The sequence below is a fragment of the Drosophila busckii genome, chromosome 3R (genome assembly GCF_011750605.1).
Source record: "Drosophila busckii strain San Diego stock center, stock number 13000-0081.31 chromosome 3R, ASM1175060v1, whole genome shotgun sequence".
NCBI lineage: Eukaryota > Metazoa > Arthropoda > Insecta > Diptera > Drosophilidae > Drosophila > Drosophila busckii.
This window is the reverse complement of record NC_046607.1, coordinates 19,576,363-19,599,519: the sequence shown is the minus strand read 5'-3', so window position 1 is coordinate 19,599,519 and position 23,157 is coordinate 19,576,363. Positions and strand designations below refer to the sequence as shown.

The window sequence follows — 23,157 nt, the reverse complement described above, 5'->3', positions numbered from 1 at the left end:
CTTGAAGCGCCCACAGGCTATAGGCTATACAACAATACAAAAGCAGTGAACTGAAAATCGAACTCGCAACACAATTGCTGCCACATAATTCACAGAATTTTTGGCATAAAAAGGAAAAATACGTTTCCAGCTAAGACTCGCCCCACACTGCTGCGTGGGTGTCAAGGCAGCGGCAGCAGCAGCAACAACAGCAGAAGTAGCAACATCTGTGAAGGCGCCAACGCAAATGAAAATTCGAAAATTATTGCAAGAGCAGCGGCATTGAAATGTCGTTTTAATCTTGTTGCTCTCGTTCTGATTATTGTTATTATTGAAAGCAACAGCAGCAGCTCCATAGCTCATAAAGCTCTTGTTCGGCCAGGCAACACGGTTCGACAAATTTCTTGCTTCACTTGCTGTTGTTGTTGTTGTTGTTGTTATTGTTTGGCTCATTGTTGTTCTTGTTGCTGTTGCATTTGGCAAAAATTTATGACTTTTTGACTATTGGCAACAGCTTGCCAATAGCCAAGTTCATTATTTGTTGGCCCAAAACGCAAACTTTTGAATTTTAATTTGAAAATTATGCACATTTGCGTACAATTCTAATGAACTCTTGAAAATTATATTTGATTACTTTGCGCAACGAGATCCATGCGAACTGTTTATGAGACTGCGCCAATTAATTTCGCATGGCAATTGTTGCTAATTATCGCTCGCAAGCGAGTTTATAGAGAATTCCAATGTTATATATTAGTTGGCATATTAATTTTAATGCGCGCACTCGCTCACGCTGCCAATTTCAATGTTTATTGCCAATCTCAGCAGCGCGCACAGCACACTCAGTACAGCACAGCAAATGGCCTTAGCCATAATATTTGTTGCCATACTTTTGCCACACAGCGCCAAAAATATAGCAACAATCCAGTGCCAGCAGCCAGCAGCCACGCAGCATGAAAAACAACAACAACAGCAGCAGCAGCAACAGCAACAAGCCAGCGTAAAAAATCGAGTTAGTTTTCAACATTTATGTGCGTTTCCGGTTGCAATTGTCACGGGCATCTAGCGTAGCTTTAGGCTAAGGGTGTTTGGTGAGCTGTAAGGGGGCAGCGAAGTGCGCGGGGTGTGCATGATAGAAACATGGTGCAGAGATTGCGCTCACGAACTCAATGGCTGTGTGAGTGGATATTAAGCGACAATATTGTTGTTGTTGTTGCTGTTGCGTTTTATACACTTTACTTTAAATTGGATACGCAGGGTATATGCTGCTTGCTGTAGATAATTTACAGAGTGCTTAATATTTGGCATGTATAGTATAAGTATAAATAAGCAGACGACTGCCAAATACGCAGCTTATAAATTTATTTTTAATATAAGCTGCAGTAGCGCTGATATTAAGTATACGTTTGTTCTCAAATTTGAAGCTTAAGCTTGAGTTAGCAGAAAGTATTTGCTGGCTTTGGCTTTTAAAGACTCCAAATCTAGCTGTCCCAACAGATCAATTAGTGCATGAAAATTAAATAAGCAAAGTCAATATATCAATCAAGCCTTTATCATAACTATTTATGTACTGTAAATTACAAATGTTTAAAGTACTATTAACAATTAACACTAACCCAGACTTGATTGAGTTTTTGGGTTTTCCCCAATCCTTGCAACGAATGTTGGTTCTGTTTAACACTCCCATCTATAAGTTTATCAAATCTTAAAACAAAAACATAATTTTAAATAATTTTTAAATATTTTTTGTAATCCCTTTCTTTAATCGTCGACTGTCCATAGTTGACATTAGTTGACACAGTTTGACTTATGCGCTTACTTTTACTTTATAGCAAGTTGAGCTGCTAATTTGATAGTTACATATGCAGTTACTGCCTGCAAAGTCTATAGAGTATCTGTTATGCCCACGTTAACTTTGTCATTTGCTGCTGCTGCTGCTGTTTGTTGTTGCTGCTGCTGCTGTTGTTTGGCTGGCCAAACATAAACGCTGCAAGGCATCAGCCCCACATAAAATATCAAATTTTATGCATTTAAAGCCATTTGGGATGGTGAAAAGAGGCCGCCGCCACGCTTTGCTTTTAGCCAGTTACTGTGTGCAGGTTTGCGCGTACACAAACTTTTAATTTTATTTCCGGCTCTCGGCGACTAAAAACGTGGCGCCAACTCGCAGCAGCAGCAGCAACGTCTTTTGCCTTGGCCAAGTCAACAATTCCGGCGACATTTCAAGCTGTCTATTGAGAATTTTATGAGCACCTGACTGTTGGCCCACCAGCCAGTCAGCCCACCATGGGGCTCTAATTATATCAACTGCATTGGCAGCTTGGAAACTTTAATGCAACTTTGTGTGCGTTGGTTATGGTTAGTCATTAATTTTGATTTGCGCCACATAAACCAAGCGTACCAAGGTACGGTGGGTGCTTCGCATGCTTTACGATAGCTGCTGCTGCTGGGCCCGATAAGCTGCTCGCTTAAAGGCTACAAACCCACCTATCTTACCAATGGCCCAATTGTCGTATCTTTATAAGCCAGCACACAACTTTGTTGGCCAGTCTCTCTCGCTATGGCAACTTTGTTGGCCAGCCCGCAACCGAAAACACAAAAAAACAACAACAACAACAACAACAAATGTTATTGTTATTAACATAAATCGTTTGGTTGCAAATTACTAGCAACATGGCCACAAGCGTGTTTTTCAATTATCGCTTGGGATTATGGTAATTTCAGCTGCACTTTTTACAATCGCCAATTTAGCTAACAGATTTTACACATGTCGCGGGTATTATATAGCGCTTAACTCTGTCGATGCGTTGACCAAGAGCTTAGTGTGGTTGCAGACTGATAAGAGCGTTTAATAATTGCTATTTAAGCGAGTAATTCTTAAAAGAATTAAGGACTGATTTAAAATTAAAGTACTAAGAACTAACGTTTAATAATTGCTATTTAAGCGAGTAATTCTTAGAAGAACTAGCATTTAATAATTGCTATTTATTTAATTATTAAGGATTTAAAATTAAAGCACTAAGAACTATTGTAACGCATTATAAATTTTAATGCATTTTAAGCTGATTTATGTGATTTACGAAAATTTATTGTTGACTCTTGTTGTTTGTCTGCTAATTTGTTTAATTTGAATACAGCCTTTGAGCTTATTCACTTGCATAATTTACAGCTTAAACTTCAGCACTTAACTTAACACTGCATTAATTTACGGTTTACCTTAATTAGCGCTGCTGGCTCAGAAAATTTGCTAAGCAGCTGTCACTTGAATTTTTTATTGATAGCCGCAACTCCAATCTGCGCTCTAAATTGTTAATAGCAACTAAAGTCCACAGCTTTCATTCAAATGCTTGCCCCCTTAAATAGTTAAGCAGCCAACAGCTACAAATACTATTAAACATTGTTACAGGCATCGATCGAAAGAGCTCAAACTTATTATAGAATTAACACTATAAAAGGTTTGCCCAGTTTCCTAGCGCCGGACTACAAAAGGCAAACGAACTTTAGGCAAATTAAATTACATACTTGAGTAGTTGATGGCCATTTGGTTGGCGAGAGCCCCAAACAAAAAAAAACCAAAAATGGGCAGCAGCAGCAGCAACAAAATCAAGGATGCGCACATGGGCTAACAACTTGCGTAGCTGTTGAATTAGCAACACAAAATAGCTGAAATTATTTCGTTAGCAGCTTCAGCTATACTTTGACACTTTTGCTCTGGTTGTTGTTGCTGTTGTGGGGCAAGGCACGTTGCTGTCTAACTTGCCGCCCCAAGGCGGCGAGTTGAAATGAATGCTGGACACATTGGCTGCTACGGTTTTTTGTGTGGGGATTGTTTGATGCTTTTAGCTAAAGGGCCAATATTGATTTCGATCTTAATTAACTTTGGCACATTTGGAAAGCAATCGCACAGTTGTTGTTGTTGTTGTTCTTGCTGTTTTTGTTGGCTGGCACACGCCCAGTCACATACCAAGCCGCCCCCAAAATAGCTTTATTTGTACTTGTGTTCTTATTTGGTTTTGCTTGCTTTCTTTTTTTTTGCTAATTTGTTTGTGCGTTCTCTCTGTCTCTCTCTCATTTCTCGTCGCTTTCACTTAGCTACTATGCAAAACTTAAATGATTGTCAACCTGAGTTGTTACAAAAGTTTTGTGCTGTGGCTTTGGTCAAGTCTACTTTGGTTTTTCCAATTTTCGCAATGTGCAATCTCTTTCACTCACTTTATATAGACACACATATATATACCTACATACATATATGTTATATACCTGTCTGCCATATATATAACAGCGCCTGCATTTGACTAGAATTTTTCGATTGGTTTTAGGTTTTAATTGCGTACAGCGCATGGCGCACTGTGGGCCAACACTAACAAAATATCAAGTATACGCTCAAGCAACTCTTTAGTTTCTCTGCTTAATTATTTGCAGCACTTGCAGCTTTTGCATTTTTGACAGCAAAAGTATTAAATTACTCCATTGTGCTGCGGCTTCAAAAGCACACAAATATTTTTGTGCCTACGCCTTTTGTCAGAGGCTCAAGTTTACTGATTGATATTGCTGCCTAGGCCTAGCAACTACTATTTACAACAAGCAATAAAAAACGTCTAAGCAATTTGCGTTTAAAGATGAATTTTGCTTTGAATTTGAGACTTTGCATAAATATTATTAATTAAAATGAACTTAAGTGCTGTTTATTGTTTTTACAGCTTTGATCTAGATTTCTATACACCGTTGATTTAATTAAAATCTAAGCGCTTTTTAACTTGAATGGCTGCCTATTAAAATTACAAAAGCCGTGGGTCTGCAATCATATTATGAGCATACCATAAATAGGCTGACAACAGCCAAAAAAATAATAAAAAAAAAAGAAGACGCGACTCGCAGCGAGTTAAATTAATTAAATCATATTTTTTGTTGCCTACTTTCGTGCTGCAGTTTTAGTGTCGAAAAGTGTTGCAAGCCGCGCCACAGAAACTAAGTTCGGGGCAGCAGCACTAAAACAGCAAGTGAAAGTGCACAACTAGCTGCTACTCTGTAATTTAGTTGTAGTTGCAAGTGGCAGTTGCAAGCTGCAGGCTGTCATAAGCAACTGGAGACTGACATATGTCTAGCTTAGCCAAATGAACTAAAGCTTAACTACTGCTAAGTACATTTGTTAAGGTATGCAGTCAAAAATAAAAGCGTAAAAACTGCGACGCGCGTGTTCATAAAAAGCTCAACAAGCGCGGCAGGGCACAAAACTTTTAATTAAACAATTTCGCAGCGCCAAGCAACAACAAAACAAAAAAAAAGTGAAACAAAAAACTTGTGAAGACAAATTTTCTTAAGGCTGCATACAAAACCAAACTCCAATTCAATTGAAATTTTAAATATATAAATAATAAAAAATAAAAGTGAAAGCCGAAAGTATATGCGCATTTAAAACTAATTAAATTTTTCATGCTAGCTGCTGCTGCTGTTGTCATGCAAAAAATATATGTATAGCCATAAGAGGCCAGAGCTATGCTATAGCAACGCACTTTGAGCTTAAAGACCAAAAAAAAAAGAAGCTGAAAGCAAAAAACTGGCAACTTGACGAAAAACTTTTAATAAGGCACACTGGAAAAAAATAAACAAAAAATGATTTTGAAGCAGGGAATGAGTGCATGGCTATGCTATGGGGGTCAAGCGAGCATTCATTCATTAGAAAGCGTCTAGCTATAATTAAAGTTTACTTTTCCACTGCCCGTTGCAGCGTTGTGAACTTTTTCGCACGCTGCTGCAGCGCACAGATAAAAAACTTCTTAGGTAGTGCAAAAGTGCGACTGCAAGAGAACGAGTCGAGTTGGCTGGCTGTTGCCAACTTTTGGCTTTCAAAAACACATTACACATTTCACATTTCAACAACAACAACAACAAGCTGCACACTATTGTTCTTACGATTGAAGCATTAAATTGCCGTCGTTTTGTGTGTGTTTTTTTTTCGGTTTTCATTTCACTTGTATTGTTTTGTTGTTGTTTACCTTGTTGCCTAGCCGCTTGACATTTTCGCATAAAAATTCGACAGCGTAAAATTTCCATAGCCGCTACACGCCCCCCGCGCCCCCTTTTTACTTTGCTGGCGACCAAACCTTTTTGATGTAGCCACGCTTTTGACTTGAAAATCATCACCACAAAAATCCAAAAAGCACAAGGCAGCTGCCAAAAAAAAAAAAAAAAAAGAAAAACCATAGGCTAGCTAACAAAACAAAGGGCAAATGTCGCTTAGCCTTTTCTTTGCTTTTTTCTTTCGCTTGTTTGTGGCCGTGTCATTTTTACAGACTAAATTAAAATATCTCTGCGCCAAAAAAAAAAAAAAAACAAAAAAATGGCGGTCTAATTTACATTTGTAAAGCGCATGCCAGCAGCCTTTTCTTTTTATATCAAATACTTTTTTCTATTCTTTGCATAATTTTTTGGTCAAATCTTAATCACTGTCAAGTTCAAACGCCCAAAGCTCATGAATATCAATGACAATGCCTTGAGGGTAGGGAAGGGGGCGTTGTGTCCTGGTGGGTGTGGCTGGCGCTGGCAATATATATTTTAAGCGTTTTGCCTTAACCCTTTTTGCTGCCACTTAAAAGTTAGCGAGTGTTAAATGAGTTTTTATGCATTCTATAATTTAAGCATTTCATAATGTTCCAAAAATAGCTGCATCGATTATAATTTATATGCGCGCATGTGTGTCTATGTGTGTGTGTGTGTTGCTCTTAATTAATTTTTAATTACATGCAATTTTATGCATTTATGAGCAATTTTATAGGTCATGCACATACGCCTGTGTGTGTGTGTATTTAAATTGCTATGAGCATCATTCACCTGATGATTGCTCATCAAAATGACCAGGCTACTAGTTTCACAAGTGTTGCTGTTATGCGATATTGCTGCTTTGCCCATCAATTATTTGTAATTTGCAATTTGTGCATGAGCAGCCGCCATACGCACAAAAGTTCTCGGAATCAAAAGAAAATGCAACAACTGTCTGTTATTTGATATAAAAAAATGTAGAAATATTATTTAAAAGTTTTCGCTTTGCCATGTGGCGGCAATTATATTAATTGAAATAGTTTGAATTATGTTGCAGCTGATTGAAACAAAATAGTTTCATTATTAAAATGAACTCATAATTCTTAGTAATTTATACGTGTATTCGTTGAAATACTGTAATGTATTTTATATGTTTTTATTTAGTTTTTTCTGCTACATAATAGAACAAAGCTTAGCCGCTTATAATGTTAGCGATATTAAAGGAAATTGCATTATAAAAAAATTCAAATAAAATCCAACTTTATTTATTTAATTGCAACTTTTCTGCTAATACCGCTAAGGAACAAGTTATCCGAGCTTAAAGCCAATATGAGCAAATCGCAACTTTAATTTTCTTTGTCAGTTTTTGCATTTTTTTTATACATTTTTTTCTATACGAAAAAACGAAGTAATCAATGATCTAAAAACATTTGCAGTTGATTTTAATTTATTATAAGTTTATGTACAATATTTGATATTAAAGGAAATATTAAAAGGATTAACACAATGCTATACTTATATATTTTTTATAGCAGATCCATTTATGTCAGTCTAATCGCTTGATCTTCGGGTGAGTGGTCAGAGGAGAGATACCAAAGACTTTTGGCACTAATCAAGTTTCCAGGTATATTTTTAGTAATTGCAAAGTCTATTAAGTCCGCCAGTTTCTATGAAAAATATAAGATATATATTCATAGAATATACAGACGTTCGCATCTGAATCCGAATTCCTTTAGTTCTTTGCAGCGCTGTTAAGATTAATATAAATTTTAAATGCCTGCTGGCTTTACAACTGAACATGTGTGTTAATATTTATATAAAGTGGCATATATAACTTAGCCATAAATAAGGCCAAGCTGCAGTTGCAGTTGCATGTGCTGTTGTTGTTGTTTCTGTTGCATGAACAGTGCATTTGCAACGGGCGCTTAGCTAGCAGTCAGCACTTTGGCTTAACGCTTGCATTCGACTGGCCGCAATGCTCAACTAGCATTTAAGTGCAAAAGTTTCTAATTATGTTGCCAAAGCCATCGACAGCAGCAGCAGCAACAGCTAGAGGCGGCGGCAACATCAACATGAGCGCAAACTTGACTTGAGACTTGGAGTGTTGGAGCTGGCCGACTCTATAGTAGTACAACATGCACTCGGTAAAAATTAATAGACTGTGAATATGTTAATGATGCAAGTTGCAAGGCGCTCGCTCAAAGCGGCACTTTGTGCGAAATAAATAAATAAAAAAAGCAGCAGCAAAAAAAAGCGTAGAACTTGGTTGGGCTGTTCGGCTTGTAAATTATAATAACAATCATATTAATAACAATGCGCAATAAAATGTTAAGCAGCAGTCTGTAATGGTCGTACCTTTTTACATATTATTTTTTGTGTGTTGGGTTCAAATATTAAGTATACGCATAGTTGACCTTGGGCAAGTTATTTATGCGCCTGCTTGGCTCTAATTTAAATTTATTGTGCTCAAGCAGTCGAGCAGTGCCAATGGGCAATAAATTTTAAAGGCTAAGCCCGAAGACCGCAATCATTAATTATAATTCATTGGCAGCTGGCAGAGCTGGAGAGCTGGGCCGCTCGGACTGAAAGCTGCCGAAGTACGAAAATGTGTGTAAATCGATTATGTGCAACCACCAGAGAGTTGCTCCATACAAATGGATCGCGCGGCCAACAGACTTGTCAGTCAGCGACATGCAGCAGACTAACTGACAAACTGACAAAACAACGCACAGAGCAGTGCACACAGTTCATTTAACGAAGTTGTCGCAGACAATGATGTAACTGCAACTGCAGCAGCAGCAGCAGCAGCAACTGCAATTGCGGTTAGAGCAGCAGCAGGCAAAAACTTTTCATGCAACAGCGCGTGGCATGTTTAAAATTACGCATGTAAATTGCACATGTGCAAAACCGCAAAAACGATTTGCGTATGTGCAGTTTTTAGGGCAACAGCAGCAGCAGCAGCAGCAACCCAAATAAGGTGTCAATAAGTTGCTACAACATTGTGTTGCATAGACGGCGCACTCATTTGCCTGCTGGCAACTAATTTGCAAGTGTCAAATGTCAACAGCTGCTCTATGTGTTCATAAATTGCATTACACACACAGACGCACACACACACACACACACCCACACGCACGTTTGGCCATTAGGTAGCCGACTCTTTAATTATAATGCGCAGAGCCTTAAGCTGCTGTGGCCAGTGGCCGTTTAAATCTATTACTTTTTTTTTCGGGCGCATTAAAGTTGCTGTGTGTGTGTGTGTGAGCTATTAAAAATTAATTTGACACGTTGCGCTTGCATGTCAAAGTATGCGGCAAGCATTTAAAACTTTTGCCAAGCGCTTAGCTTGCATAATAATTAATGAATGCGAGCGCGCTGAGAAAAAAAACGAAACCACAACAACAACAAAATTGCAATGGCCATAATTAACGCGACAAATGATGGTGCTCAGCTTAGTGTGTGTGTGTACACACATTATATTTAATAGCTTTGTGCGTGTTTTGTTATTATTATGAGCGCAGTTGTACTTTTGGGCAGTGGTGCACATGGCGTATGATTATTGTTTCTAGCACCTTGCGTTTGCCTTTTGATTGACTAATTGTTAGCTGCGATTGCGACTGCGACTGCGACTTAATTACAGCCAAACACTTTGGTCAACAATTAGCTATAGCTGCTATATAAGCGCTATATAGTGATGTACACTGGCCAAAAGTCATTCAATTTGGCGCACAGCTTAACTCAACAGCAGCAGCACCAGCTTAGCCTCAGCTCATACAACAACGCTTAAGCCTGCGTCAACAACATGTTGCATTTAGTGCTTAACATTTGCAGCATTTTGTGCTTGCTCTACTGCAGCAAAGCTGCGGAACTGCGACGCGATGAAACGGTTAGCGCAACCAGCAACATGACAAATGTTGCAGCACACACAAAAATTTCAGCTCATTGCTAATTGAAAGCTTATGCACTAATTTCGCTTACAGTATCCACCACCCGAGCTGCTAAAGGAGCTGGCGCCAGTGCATGATACCTGCGTGGGCAAAACAGGCGTCACCGAGGGTAAGTCACTGACTCTCAGCATTGCATCGTGCTATGATTTACTAACTTTGCTACACACAGCGGCCATCAAGGAGTTCAGCGATGGTGAAGTGCACGAGGATGAGAAGCTCAAGTGCTATATGTACTGTGTCTTTGATCAGACCGATGTGCTGCATGAGGATGGCGAAGTGCACTTGGAGAAGCTGCTGGACCGCTTGCCGGACTCTATGCACGACATTGCTGTTAACATGGGCAAGCGTTGTCTCTATCCCAAGGGCGACAACAAATGCGAGCGCGCCTTTTGGCTGCATCGCTGCTGGAAGACAGCGGATCCCAAGGTAAGCTGCAGAGCTCTTTCATCTCATTTAACGCTCATTCATTTTTTTTTTTGTATTGCAGCATTATTTTCTCATCTAAGCTGCAGCTTAGTTTGCATGCGGTTTAAATATTTTTATTTTTTACAATAAATAGTGACGAACATTCCATTTGTTTGCCTTTTGTTTATGAAATTTATTTGCACTCATAATTGTTGCGCTGCTGATATATGCGAACTCATAAATCCGTGTGGCCTAGAGCATATTTAATTATTTAATTAGCGTTATCTAAAGTGCATAATCTATAATTTTATGCATCGACAAGCATTAATGGCAATGTTATAAAAATTAATATGCCACTGTTGCCAGCAGTTTCAGCTTCCATAAATAATTACAGTGCGCTTTTTTTCACATTTGCCATGTGTGTGTGTGTGTTTATAATTTTATTGCTGCCATGTCATGTTAGCAAACTAATGAATGGCGTGTGGACTTGATTGAAATAAAGCTGCATATTAAATTGAAAAAAGTTTTACAATTGAACTTGAGCAAAGTATCAATTGCTATTTCTAGCTGTGAAGACTAAAAAGTTTTCAAATTCTCTACTAAATTTGTTTTTAATCATAAGTTAAATGATTAATAAGGAGCCCTTAAAATTAAGGCCAAACACAGACCTATCAAATATACAAAAAGCAGCACCTGGCTTGACATTATTCAAGTTTTTTTTGTTAATTAATATTACTTAACTTACGAGCAACATTTGCTTACTGTATTAATCGATATAATAAAGTCCCTTGCTGATATCTAATTGAATTCATTAAAAGTAAGGAAAAGCAAAATTTTAAGCTTTGCTAAAGTTTCAATTAAAATTTTGAACTGTCGACTTAAATTATTGATAACACTAAAGCCGTTTAAGATCAAATATATTAAATTAAAGACAGGCAAATGCATAAAAGATATCTAGGAAATAGTGACTTCAATGGAACTGAAAGCAATTTAAAAATTAAAGGAAATTCTACCGATACGTCTGCCTAATATAACGACGATACCTCAAAGATTTATCCGCAATGGTATCTCCCTACCAATTGGTACGTATAGACACTGGTCCATCATTTTGTCAGCCAGCAATTCACCGTTTAGTCTAAAAGCCTGAGCTGTTTCAAAAGTACAGCCCATAAATGTCTTGAGTTTATCATTGATTTGCACAGCTGCCTGATCGCTGGCAAATGCTTGAATAGCCACTGTAATTATAAAGGATTTTAGGCAGGATATTAAACTTATGCTAAGTTAGGAACTTACCATTTATAGGCGCAGATTTTGAACTGGAGTAGGCTGAACTGCTTGCTTTAGTTCAGACGTAAGCAGCTGCAGGCTTAAAGTTGAAACTAAAGTTTGTATGTGAGTTTTTTTTTATATTACTTAGCACAGCCTGTAATTGAAGGACTAGAGCAAATATCACTAACTACGCTTTCATGCTATATGCAAAACAAGTATAATTTAGAGCTGATATTTATTGAAAACTAAATAAATGCAAATTGTGCTTATTAACAAACAAATTGAAATATTAAAGCTATGTTTAAAGCAACTTTTGACAGCTTGATTGCTTGTTTATACATAACCCTTAACCAGTTACAACTGCAGCAGATCGTTATTTAAAATAAACGAAAATTAGCTGGATCATTTTTCATGCCGCACTGAAAATACCACAAGGCTCTATCCTCAGCTGTTTTGCCCTGCAGCTTGGTGCAAGTTTTAATCATATTACCATAGATCGAGCCCACACCTGGTGGCAGCATGCCCACCAATTTATCCAGCATTATATTGCCATTGGCATCCAGTGTACCTGTTAGATCAAGCACACAAGCCATATAGGATTTGAGTTGAGCATCAGCGACGCTTTTGCCTTTGCTTGTAGTAAAGGCAGCAATGGAGGCTGTAATTATTTTAATATAAGTTTTGTTATTATAAATTCCAATAACTTACACTCTGAAGCGCCTGAACTTTGCTGGCAGGCATCATGTAGTGGCTGCAACATTTTTATTAGCTCAGGTGTATCCAGCTTTGATTGAAGTTTTATATTTAGTCCTTTTAACTGCTAGCTCCTCATTTTTTAATACTTACTGTAGACTTGCACTGCACCTTGTAGCTTAATAACAACACAACTATTAAAACCAAACTCTTCATTTTACTGCCGCTTGCCAAAACGTTCTAAACCAATTGGCATTGAGCATTGCCTATTTATTGTAACTGCTTAAAATATAATTACAGCTATTAGCATTGGTAATAACTGCTAATAAAATAAATGCTTTCAATGATTTTATTGCAATCAAACTGTCAAACTTACTAACTAATTCTAGCTTGCAACAAAATATGTAGTTAGCTAATGCAAATATTAATAAAGCTAATGCTCAAGATATTTTATTTAAAAGCCATGCTAAGCTTGCATTTAATTGCATAATTTGTGCATTAACTTTTAATCTAATTTGGCTGTTGCAATTGGCAATAACATGATTTGCAAATGCAAATGCAATTGTTTATAAATATATAGCATTAGTCTCGTATACGAATTCAATTATTGTTTATACAATTGCTAACATTTTGCAATTGATTAATGTTTAAGCTGCACTAATGCAGCCAGGCTTTGACTTTTGTTTAAACAACAATTTGGAATGCACAAGCTACAAAATAAATAAAGAGTATGTGGCTGGATTTTTAAAGTTATAGAGCGTATATAAAAATTGATAAGCTAGAACTTAAGTATAGCTTACAAAATATGACATTAGTCTATTGTATAAAGTTATTAATATAGCAAACTAGGGCTACAACTCCTACAAAGGTTGCAGCGCAAGTTCAAACGCAAAAATTTGCTATACCCACTAGTTAGTCAAGCTAAAGTTAGACATGCAACTTGTTGTCGTTGTTGCTTTAGACATGCGTGCAGTCAAAGTTAGTAATTTAAATAGTTTTGCAATATATATTTTGCATATTTACTTAGCCTAAGTGCTGGCTGCTCATATGAGTTTTAGCCAAGACTCGTCAGTCGGCAGCTAGAAAATTAATATAAAACAGGCCCGTTAGCGCTTTGGGGGCAGCAAAGCAAATTCAAATTGCAACTGCGGTTGTCAAGCAATATCGACGACGCGTAATAGTTCACAGAAACAGCAACAGCACAGAGTGTGCAACAAAAAGTAGAAAAACGTACGAGAGGTAGCAACAACTTGCAACGTAACAAAAATTGAAATGGCAATTAAAATACCATCCATCGTTCATGCCACATGCAACTGTTGTGTGTTGCACTGCTTGTAATTTCATTCGTGCTTTATGCCGCTGTATATATATACACTATATGTGTGTGCGTGTGTGCGTGTGCGTGTGTGTGCCAATGTCATTTTGTGGCTTTGTTTCGGTTGCTGCGTTGACATTTGATGAAACAAAAGTGACAGTTGTGCCACAAGTTGACGTCTTTGTTTTGCAATTTCAACAAAAATGTCTAAAAAGAAAAAGCATAAATATATTTTATATGGCTTGGGCAGTGAGTGTGGGCGTGGGCGTGGGCGTATGCGTGGGCCATGTACTTGTCAAAATTAACACAACGATTGTGCATTGAATGAAAGCACAAGAGCCATGACAACTGCCCCAACTGCTGACTGACGTCTCGGTCACATTTCCGTTTCCGTTTTGAGTGCTCAACGTTGTTTTCAACGAGAGAGAGCGGTTGGAATTAATTTAGCGTGCTGGGCTGAGCTGAGCAAGAAACAAATGATTTTTTGTTGGTTTCCTGCGCAGCTTACTAAAAACAAAAAAAAAATATATAAACAAAAAACGCACTTAGAAAAAGCAGCGCACACACACACACACACACACATACATTGTCATTGTCCAGCTGTCACGCGTGGCACGTCGCGTTGTTGCCACACAGCATCTAGCAACGTATTCATGCTGCATGTTGTGCTCGTTGCGCCAACCAGCCTGCCTACCTACCTACATATATAATATATATATATATATATGTTTTTTTTAAGCATTGTCGCTTTTGTTTCGCCCTTTTACATAAGCTGCCAACGTACAAACAAATTTTTGCTTGTTTCACACACAGACATGAAAATGGCTTTGAGTGACTTTGGTCGACGTCATTCTGTCGCTGCCTGCCTCTTAATCGTCTTGCTGCTGAACGTTGCACGCTCAACACAACAGCAGCGCATAGAGGGCGTAAGTATTGTTGTTCTCAGCGTGTGTGTGTGTGTGTGGACTACGCCTACTTAGGCAATTCAACTTAATTGCAGTATCCACCATCGAATGTACTTAAAATGGCAAAGATATTCCACGATGCCTGTGTGGAGCAAACCGGCGTCAGTGAGGGTGAGTAGTGTGTGTGTGTGGTGTGTGGCATGCTGCAGCTGCTACAATTTTTATAACGGCAATTGTAACGCTTTGCTTCACAGCGGCCATCAAAGAGTTCAGCGATGGCGAAATACACGAGGATGAAAAGCTCAAGTGCTATATGAACTGCTTGTTTCATGAGCTGGAAGTTGTGGACGATAATGGCGATGTGCATCTGGATACGCTCTACCACTCCGTGCCCCACTCCATACGCGCGCATCTCATGGACATGTCCGCCAAGTGCCTGCATCCCGTAGGCGACACGCTTTGCGAGAAGGCCTGGTGGTTCAATCAATGCTGGAAGAAAGCAGATCCTGAGGTAAGTTTAAGCGCACACATAGCAGCTGCATCCTATGATATTAAATTATTTATTTTGCAGCACTACTTTTTGCCCTGAAGCGTCTTGGACATCAAGCAGCAATATTATGCATAGCTATGTAGTGTAGTGTAGTTTGATATACGACAATAATTGTAGCTAGGGGTGAGCAGTTAATAAATACGTTTCAGTTATAAACAAATTACGTTTGCCTGCAGCAGTTTGTTATTACATATTTTTTCGCTTGCTTGCTCTTAGCAAATATTAAGAGCTCGTATTGCGAGTAAACGTCAAAAGCAGTTGCTAATGAACTGTCTGTATTAAAAATGTAATATGAGCAGCAAATACACATAGGGAAAGCTTGAACTCTGTAGCAAGCAGTTAAGCAGTCGCTTAGTTAGCATAAGATTTGTGCATAAGTTGCTTGTTAATATTCACAAGCTGAGTCTCTATAGTCATGTCTATTTGTCGTATGATCATTGCGTATACTTGTTTTTAGTTTTCGTTATGTATTCAATCATCGACAGTCGGAATTTATATGTTAATATATATGTTTAAAATTTTAATGTAATATATGAAACAGTTGCATATTATATCGAACTCTTTTCAATGCCCTGGCAGTGGCTAAGACTTCATTTTAGACCCACAGCATATGCATGAGATAGTCTTTAATTCTGAGAATTGTATTTGCTGTTGTACAACTTTTTAAACCCTGTACAATAAGCACCAGTCTTTTAGTTAAGTAGTAAAAGAGGCTTGATAAGATTTACAAGCTGAGGGTATATAGTGATGTCTATTTGTTATATAATCATTGCGTATACTTGTTTTTAGTCTTGCATATTTTATCAAGCTCTTCACCATTCTGTGGTGTTGGCTTAGATATGATTTTAGACTTATATTCTATGCTTGAGATATTCTTAGAATTCTATATAGATTCTAAATTTTGTAGACGTTTCCTAACTTTTCTCACTATGCTAGAGAGCAAAGCAGCCCAAGCTTAGTCTTGGATATTTTATAGACTTCTTTGCCATGGTCTGGTGGTGGCTTATCTATGATATCGGACCCATAGCTTATATATAAGATACTCTTAGAATTCTTTATAGATTCTAAATTCTGTAGACGCTTCCTTAACTTTTCTTACTACACTAAAGTGCAACAGAACAAACTCCCAAGCTTAGCTTCGAGTTTTTTATGTACGCTTTATTTTATGAATGCCAACAACTCTTAGTCGCAATAACTAAATATTCAATAGTATAAGCTTTCTGAGCTCTCTGCTGCGATTTGCTTTGATAAATTTGCTGCTAGAGTTTTATGCAATCGTTTGACTGTTTTGTCTATAAAGTAAATTTTATAAATTTATATTTCTTTAGCAAATAAATCAAAGCACTTTTGACACATTTTTAACTGCTTAGTTAGCAGCACTACAAATACTAACGTCAATATAAATTTAATATAACCATGACGTACTTTGGGCTTTTGTTTTTTTTTCTTTTGATGGCCATGCATGCGCTTTATAGCCATGTAAAAGTTTATTGTTCAAAGCCAACTGTAAGTGGTATTTGGATTTGGCCATTAATTCTAATATATATTAATTTAACACATACATATACATATATATTTCATTTTGTACGGTCAACCGAGCTTCAGTCTGTTGGTTTACCATTTTAAGCTGCTGCCCACCCACAGTGCCACACCCACTCTAACCCCTCAGTAGCGCAGCTGGTTTTGCTTTTTATTGTTTTGTCGACTTGTTGCGCTCGCTCGCCAAAGCTTTTCATTTTTGCTGGCAATGATTTATGTGCGCACTTGCTTATTTTTGTGTGTGAGCATTTTTATTTTTACAGCGCGTATTGGATTTAATTTTATTTATGTATTTTTAGTATATGTACATTATTTTTTTGGTTGCTACTTTAAGCTAGCAATTAAAGCTTTAAGTTGTATGCTTTTTTCTAATTGTTAAGCGGCTTAGCTGGGGGGTGTTAACAAAAAAAAAAAAAAAAACATTAACAGCAGCTGGCAATTGTGAGTTCATTTCCCGTTTACAGGCGCTGTCATCATTACTTTCAACTTGATACTAATTTTCAGTGTCAGTGTTATGGCTAACAGTAGATTTTCCAAGCTTTGTGTGTGTGTGTGTGTGAGCAGTGAAGCGCACTTGCTGCTAGTTTGCTAAATTGAAAAAGAAAGTACGTTTTCTTCTTTGTATTTTTTTGCTGGCTGCCGGAGACTTCAATGAAGTGTGGCGCTGGCGACACTTTAGCTTGAATGGATTTCCACACGAGCAGCTTGGGCCATTTAGGCCAACAATTAGCTGCCCAAATGTTGTTTAATTTCGGCCCCACAATAATGACACAATCATGTAATTGAAATGGCGCAGCTTATGCCCCCAAAACAACTTTGCCTTAAGGCAAATGCCGCACTGTCTGTAAATAACTTTAGACATCGACCTGTTTGTGCATTTGAAATGTGAAGCGCTGACACAATTGGCCATATGCCCAAGTCAGCCCACCCAACCAACGCCCACTCCACTACGCATTCTACAATTAATGAAAGTTTAACTGTTCAATTGTAGCAATGTTCTTGCTTTTTTTTTTTTTGCTGCTGCTGCTCTGCTATAAGTTGTTATTGTTCCGGCTGGCCTGGCCTGGCCTGCCTGGCCTGCCGTCTCTCTCTTTTTACTTTGGACGCTGCCATTAAGCGCATTTGCTTCATTTTTCATTTGGCTGACTGTTTGGTTTCGAGCATTTTTCTTTTCCATTTGCTTGCAAGCAGCAAGTCCATTGTTCGTTTTGTCGGTCACGTCCAGTGCACTCACTTTCTCGGTCAAACGGCCAGCCTAGGCTATTCATATTTTTTGCTGCCAGGTTCTTTAAGCTTTCGGAACGCAAAAGTAATTCAAATGGAATTACGTTTTTGTGGGTTACTTGCGCCATAATTAACAAATTGCAGTCAGTGCTTAAAGCACTTTTGCACTTGCGGGGCTAATTCAATATGCAATTGCTTGAGCTGACAATGCGATTTGCATCAATTGTTATTGTATGCAAATTTGCGAACGAGCGAGTGAACGTAACTAACGTTTTGGCCAAAATCGCCAAGCTAAGCGTTAACAAACAAAAGTCGATAACGAAATACGAGTACAGCAAAGAAACAAAAAAAGCAAAATGAAAAGAGAATCAAATTAGTGTGCAGCAGCAGCAGCAACTGTAACTGAAATCCACAAACGTTTGCAGCGTCAAAGGTCTAGCATAGAATGCAGAGTGGTGTGTGTGTGTGGGTGGGTGGTTGGGTGGTTCAGTGGGGTTGCTGTCGATTTTTGGTTGCTGCAATCAAACCCCTGCTGCTAAAAGTTGCGCAGCTGCAAATATTTCGCGGTTGTTGTGCTTTTTTTTTTTTTTGGTATTTTTGGGGCTTGTGAAACATTTTTTTAAACATTGTAAAATTTTTATTCATTTACTTTTTATTTGGGCATGTGGTGACGGATTGACAAGGCTTTTATCGCATTTACATTGCCCTGCTGCTAGGCATTAATAAAAAAATAAATAAAATATATGCGCATGCAAATATAAGAGGTAAAGTCGTTTAAAATTGTTGACAATTGAGCATCATTAACAAAAAAGAGCAGCAAAAGTGAAAGCAAATAAATTAAGTGTGCACTTGTCTAATGCAATTTTGCTTTTACTTGTTGTTGTTGTTGTTGTAACGGTAATAGCATTAACACTATGACAAAACGGTGTCAAATGGCTGTGAGCAATTACATTTAAATTTACGTTTACATTTGCATGCCAAGCGGCCTTTATGCAGCATTTAATAATTGCGCATACGCAACGTTGCACTTTAAAGAGCATACAGCTCAAGTGGAAAATATTTCAACACACACACACACACAGCAGCACACATTAGATACAACAATAGTCCATAAGGGGCTACAGCTGCAAGTGTATATGCCATTAAACATGACTGCATATGTCCATGTGTGTGCCTGTGTGTGTGTGAGTCTTACAACTATGCCGCTTGAGTGTCTTATTCAATGTTTCCTTTATGCATATTTTTGCTGCAGCGTGTTATAATGCAATGGGGTAAGGCTTGACATCAGCAACTGACAAACAAACAAACTTTTGTTGTACATGCAACTGCAGCCTGTGGGTGCTTCAAAGCAGCAGCAGCAACACTAGACACTACAACAAATGGCATTTTTAGTCAAATTAACCTGCATAATTTGCATGCCTTTGTTGCTTGGCCAAGGCACAAGGCACAAGCCAAGCCCAAGCAGCATGCCTTGACTTTACTTTAATAAATTTGCTAGCAAATTTACAAGTTTACTCGCTTGTTGCTAAATTTAGTTGGATTTTTATGCAAACCCAAACATGTGCTGCACATGTTAACATTGTTTCATAAACAAACAACAACAACAACAACTGTAGCTATTACTTAGCGAAAATAAACTACAATCCATCAAACGTGCATGGCACACGTGCTGATAACCTGGCGAAAGCGCCAAAGTCATGCATAATTAATCATTTGTTAATTATAGACTTGACCAGCTGCAAACACACACATAGACACACACACGTTTGTGCGTTTTTTGACACCTAGCTGGAAATTAAGTATACGGCAAGCTCAAGTAATTGCCTTTGTTCACTTTGAAGTTGTTTAGTTTGCGCTCTTGCTGCTTATTCTTTTTTTTTTTTACTGTTATTATTATTATTATTATGTGGCGCTAGCTCATTATAACTGTGGGCGTGTGCATGGGCGCTCATGTCATGAGCCAGCGACAGTTATATAAATGAACTTTTCGCAACCGGCGAGCAGCTGGCGTGTCTGCGTGTGTGTGTGTGTCTGGCAGACATTGCTATATAGTCAGCCTCTGCTCAGCTGCGTATGTTGCTCTTGTGCTCGCGCTCTGTCTGTGTAGCATGTTTGGCTGCGGAACAGGAAATGAGCACCTGCTGCTTATTTATATTTTCCGCTCACTTGAATGTAAAATTACATGTTATAAATATACACACACACACACGCACACACACACATTTATTTATATTTTTTCTTGCCACTTGCTACACTTGTCTTTGCTTTGCTGCATTAAAATTTGAAGCAGACAACTGCTGCTCTAATTGCAAGTCAACTGTTAACTATTAGCACAGCAAATTATAAACATTACCGCGCAATTTGTTTAAATCATTTACTTGCACTTGCTTTGACCAACAATTGTTTACTACTCGCTGGCGCTCGCTTTGCTAAAAGCCGCAGCGGATGCTGCTGTGGGTTTGCAGCCAAAAAATTGCTGCTCATATGAGTTTTTGTTGTTGTTGGCAGCGCATAAATTGTTGGCGCTTTTGAGTTTCGGCCAACAATTTGTTTTGCTGGTCAGCCAACACTTTGCAGCAACAACAACAATAACAATAACAGAAATTATGCGCCAGTTAACTGTAGTTACAGTTGTTGTTGTTGCTATTATTATTATTATTGTTGTTGTCGCTGCACATGATTGCGCTCATTGGTCAAGCAGCATAATCAAATGTACAACTTTTTTGCACTCTGACAAACTTTTTTGCACTCACTGCCGTTTTTTTTTTGGGTTTGGGTGCGTTGCAACCACATAAAAGTTTAATTACAAATTGCACTGCATAAACTATGCTTGTGTGCTTTGCCATATGCGTAAAGAGTTGAGATGTAATCAAAGCTTCATTTAAAGCAGCAACTTGAGCTATAATTAAATAGCCAGTGCACCTGACTTTAGCTGCACAGTGTTTTTAATCAGCGCACTATGCAAAGAGCAGCAGCCCCTCCCGTTTTAGCTAGCTGCCTCATTAAAAGCAACAGCAAGTTGTAGGCAGAGGCGACGAAGCGCAAAGCCAGCAAAAGCAGTGGGAAGACCTTGCCAAGGGTTTCATTATTTTGTCAGAGACTGTGTAACGCATAGGGAGAAATTTGTTGGCAACAGTTGCTGGCAATAAAGAAATTATGTAAAGTTTTCAACGCACTACAAAAATTATAAACTAAACAATTTTGAAACTTGCAAAAGTTGCGCATATCACTTGAATTTTAATTATCAAATGGCTGTTAAGCTGCTGCTATGTTAATAACAGCGCTGTTAAGCAGAGTTTGACTTTACCACAAATTATTTATGCGTAAATTGCTCTCTCCGAATGTCTGTTTGCTATGACATTGCTCAACACCGCTGTCAGTCTTCGCTCTTAGAGTATTAACTTCGGCGCTATTTAGTTACTTAGACCCTCTTCACTTGTCCGGACGCTAAGTTAATTTGAAGTGCAACAGCAGCACAACAATCTGACGACTGACAACTTGTTAGTCAAAGTTTTGTTTTACCTAATTGTAGGTATTATTATTATTTGCTTAGCCAAAGCGCTGAGCAGAGCAGAGCATAGCAGAGCAGCAGAGAAGGGTTCAATGTACGCTCGGGTTGCTGCTGCTGCAGGGTTTATAATTTCATTGTGCATTGCTCATCAGAGTAATTAGTATTAAAGCTTAAGCAGTCGTTGGGAATTTAACATAACATTAAATATTGAAGCCACACAGACTGGGGAAGAGTCATAAATCAATGGCAAACAGCACTGGAGAGCAGCGTTTCCCATATGAATACTCAAGTGTCTCACCAGTGATGCTCGAGAGCAACAAATGGGACAAATTTCCATTTCTATGCCAATGTCGCCGCATAAATGGGCACATAATTTACGATATGAGCAGGCGGGTAACGTTAGTCAGAGCAAACATGCAGCTAAAACCAAAACCAAAATGCTGGTAACAATATTAGTTAGCAACAACAACAACAGCAGCAACAGCAGCAACAGCAGCAGCAGCAGCAGCAGCAACTAAAGCAACATGAGCGAGCTGTAAGCAAAGTTTACATTTATGCATGTGTGTGTGTGTGTGTGTGGGTTGGCGTCAATGTGTGAAGTAATTAATTACAGAGCAACTGATGTGTATCTGTGTGTGTGTGTGTGCGTATCCTTTACTTGCGTGTATGCTACATTTAGGTGTTTGCCTCTTGGATTATGATGCATGATCGTGTGTATAAGTTTCATGTTTCACACACACACACACACACACAGAACTACACTATGCAACACAACTGTGTGCGAATACGTTACAATTTGAGCAACGCATCAATGTCAAACTGCAATTCATTGATTAGCTTAATTAACAGACAACAATGTGCCAAGGATGTGTGTCTCAAGTTTATTTGACAGCTGTAGCTGTAGCTGTCAATTGCAATTTGTTTATGTTATTTGATATCAATTTGGTTGTAACTGTGCGCAGTTATAAATATAACAAAAGGGCAAATTTAAAATTATTTTGCTGGCATATATTTAAGAATTTATGTAAGCCACACACGTGACAAAAACAAAGGCGCAAGTACAGCGAAAAAAAAATATAAACATAAAGTAAAGCAGCTGGAAGGGAGTGGGAGTCGTCGTCACGCTGTGTGTGTGCGGCATTAGGGGTTGGCATATTTAAATTAATCACAGTAAAAGTGAATTGCCCCAAAAACAATGTAACGTTATATACGGCAGCGCGGGGGTGGTGCGTGGGTTGGCGGGGCTTGGCTCAACTGGGCGCGCGACACAAACAAACAAAAATCTGTAAATGCCTATGCGAAAGGCAAAAATCCGTGACGAAACCAAAAACTGTCAATGTGTGTGACGCTAGCTGTCTGTGTGTGTGTGTTAGTGTGTGTGTGTGTGTGTATGCGTGCGGTTGCTCAAATTAAAACAAAGTGTCGTGCGTTTGATGAAAATGTAACGCGCTTTTGCAGCTGCTGACGCCGACGCCAACGCAGACGCACATAAATGCTAATTGGCTTAACTGTGTGTGCGTGCGTGTGTGTGTGTGTGTCCTTTGGGTGTGCTTTTAGTATAAGCGTTTGCGGCTTGCTTGTTGGTCGGGCGCTCTCAGGTGTTCAAAACTAAAACATTTTATAGTTTGGTTAATTGTCAAAAGGCTTGCAGGCCGTCGTCGTCGTCGTCGTCGACGCCGTTTGCTGCAAAGCTCTTATATGACTTAATTATTTGACGCTTTGTGTGTGTGTGTGTGTGGCTTGTGGCTTGCAGTAAATTGAGACGCAGCTTGAGCTGCCAATTG

At 38.5% G+C, this 23,157-nt stretch overlaps 2 protein-coding genes across 2 annotated transcripts; one reads left to right on the top strand and one right to left on the bottom strand.

Moving 5' to 3' along the window:
- Window positions 1–9,728: 9,728 nt before the first annotated feature.
- On the top strand, window positions 9,729–15,262 carry LOC108603747. The gene is made up of 9 exons (XM_033294024.1): window positions 9,729–9,901; window positions 9,996–10,071; window positions 10,132–10,388; window positions 12,101–12,206; window positions 13,454–13,568; window positions 14,417–14,570; window positions 14,645–14,720; window positions 14,804–15,060; window positions 15,121–15,262. Exons 1-9 carry the CDS (start codon window positions 9,818–9,820, stop codon window positions 15,136–15,138), a joined length of 1,143 nt encoding a protein of 380 aa, XP_033149915.1. The 5' UTR covers window positions 9,729–9,817; the 3' UTR covers window positions 15,139–15,262.
- On the bottom strand, window positions 11,871–12,554 carry LOC108603749 (general odorant-binding protein 83a-like). Its single transcript, XM_017992823.1, has 3 exons — window positions 12,483–12,554; window positions 12,345–12,420; window positions 11,871–12,294 (listed from the first exon to the last, which is right to left on the bottom strand). Exons 1-3 carry the CDS (start codon window positions 12,543–12,545, stop codon window positions 12,014–12,016), a joined length of 420 nt encoding a protein of 139 aa, XP_017848312.1. The 5' UTR covers window positions 12,546–12,554; the 3' UTR covers window positions 11,871–12,013.
- Window positions 15,263–23,157: the final 7,895 nt, after the last annotated feature.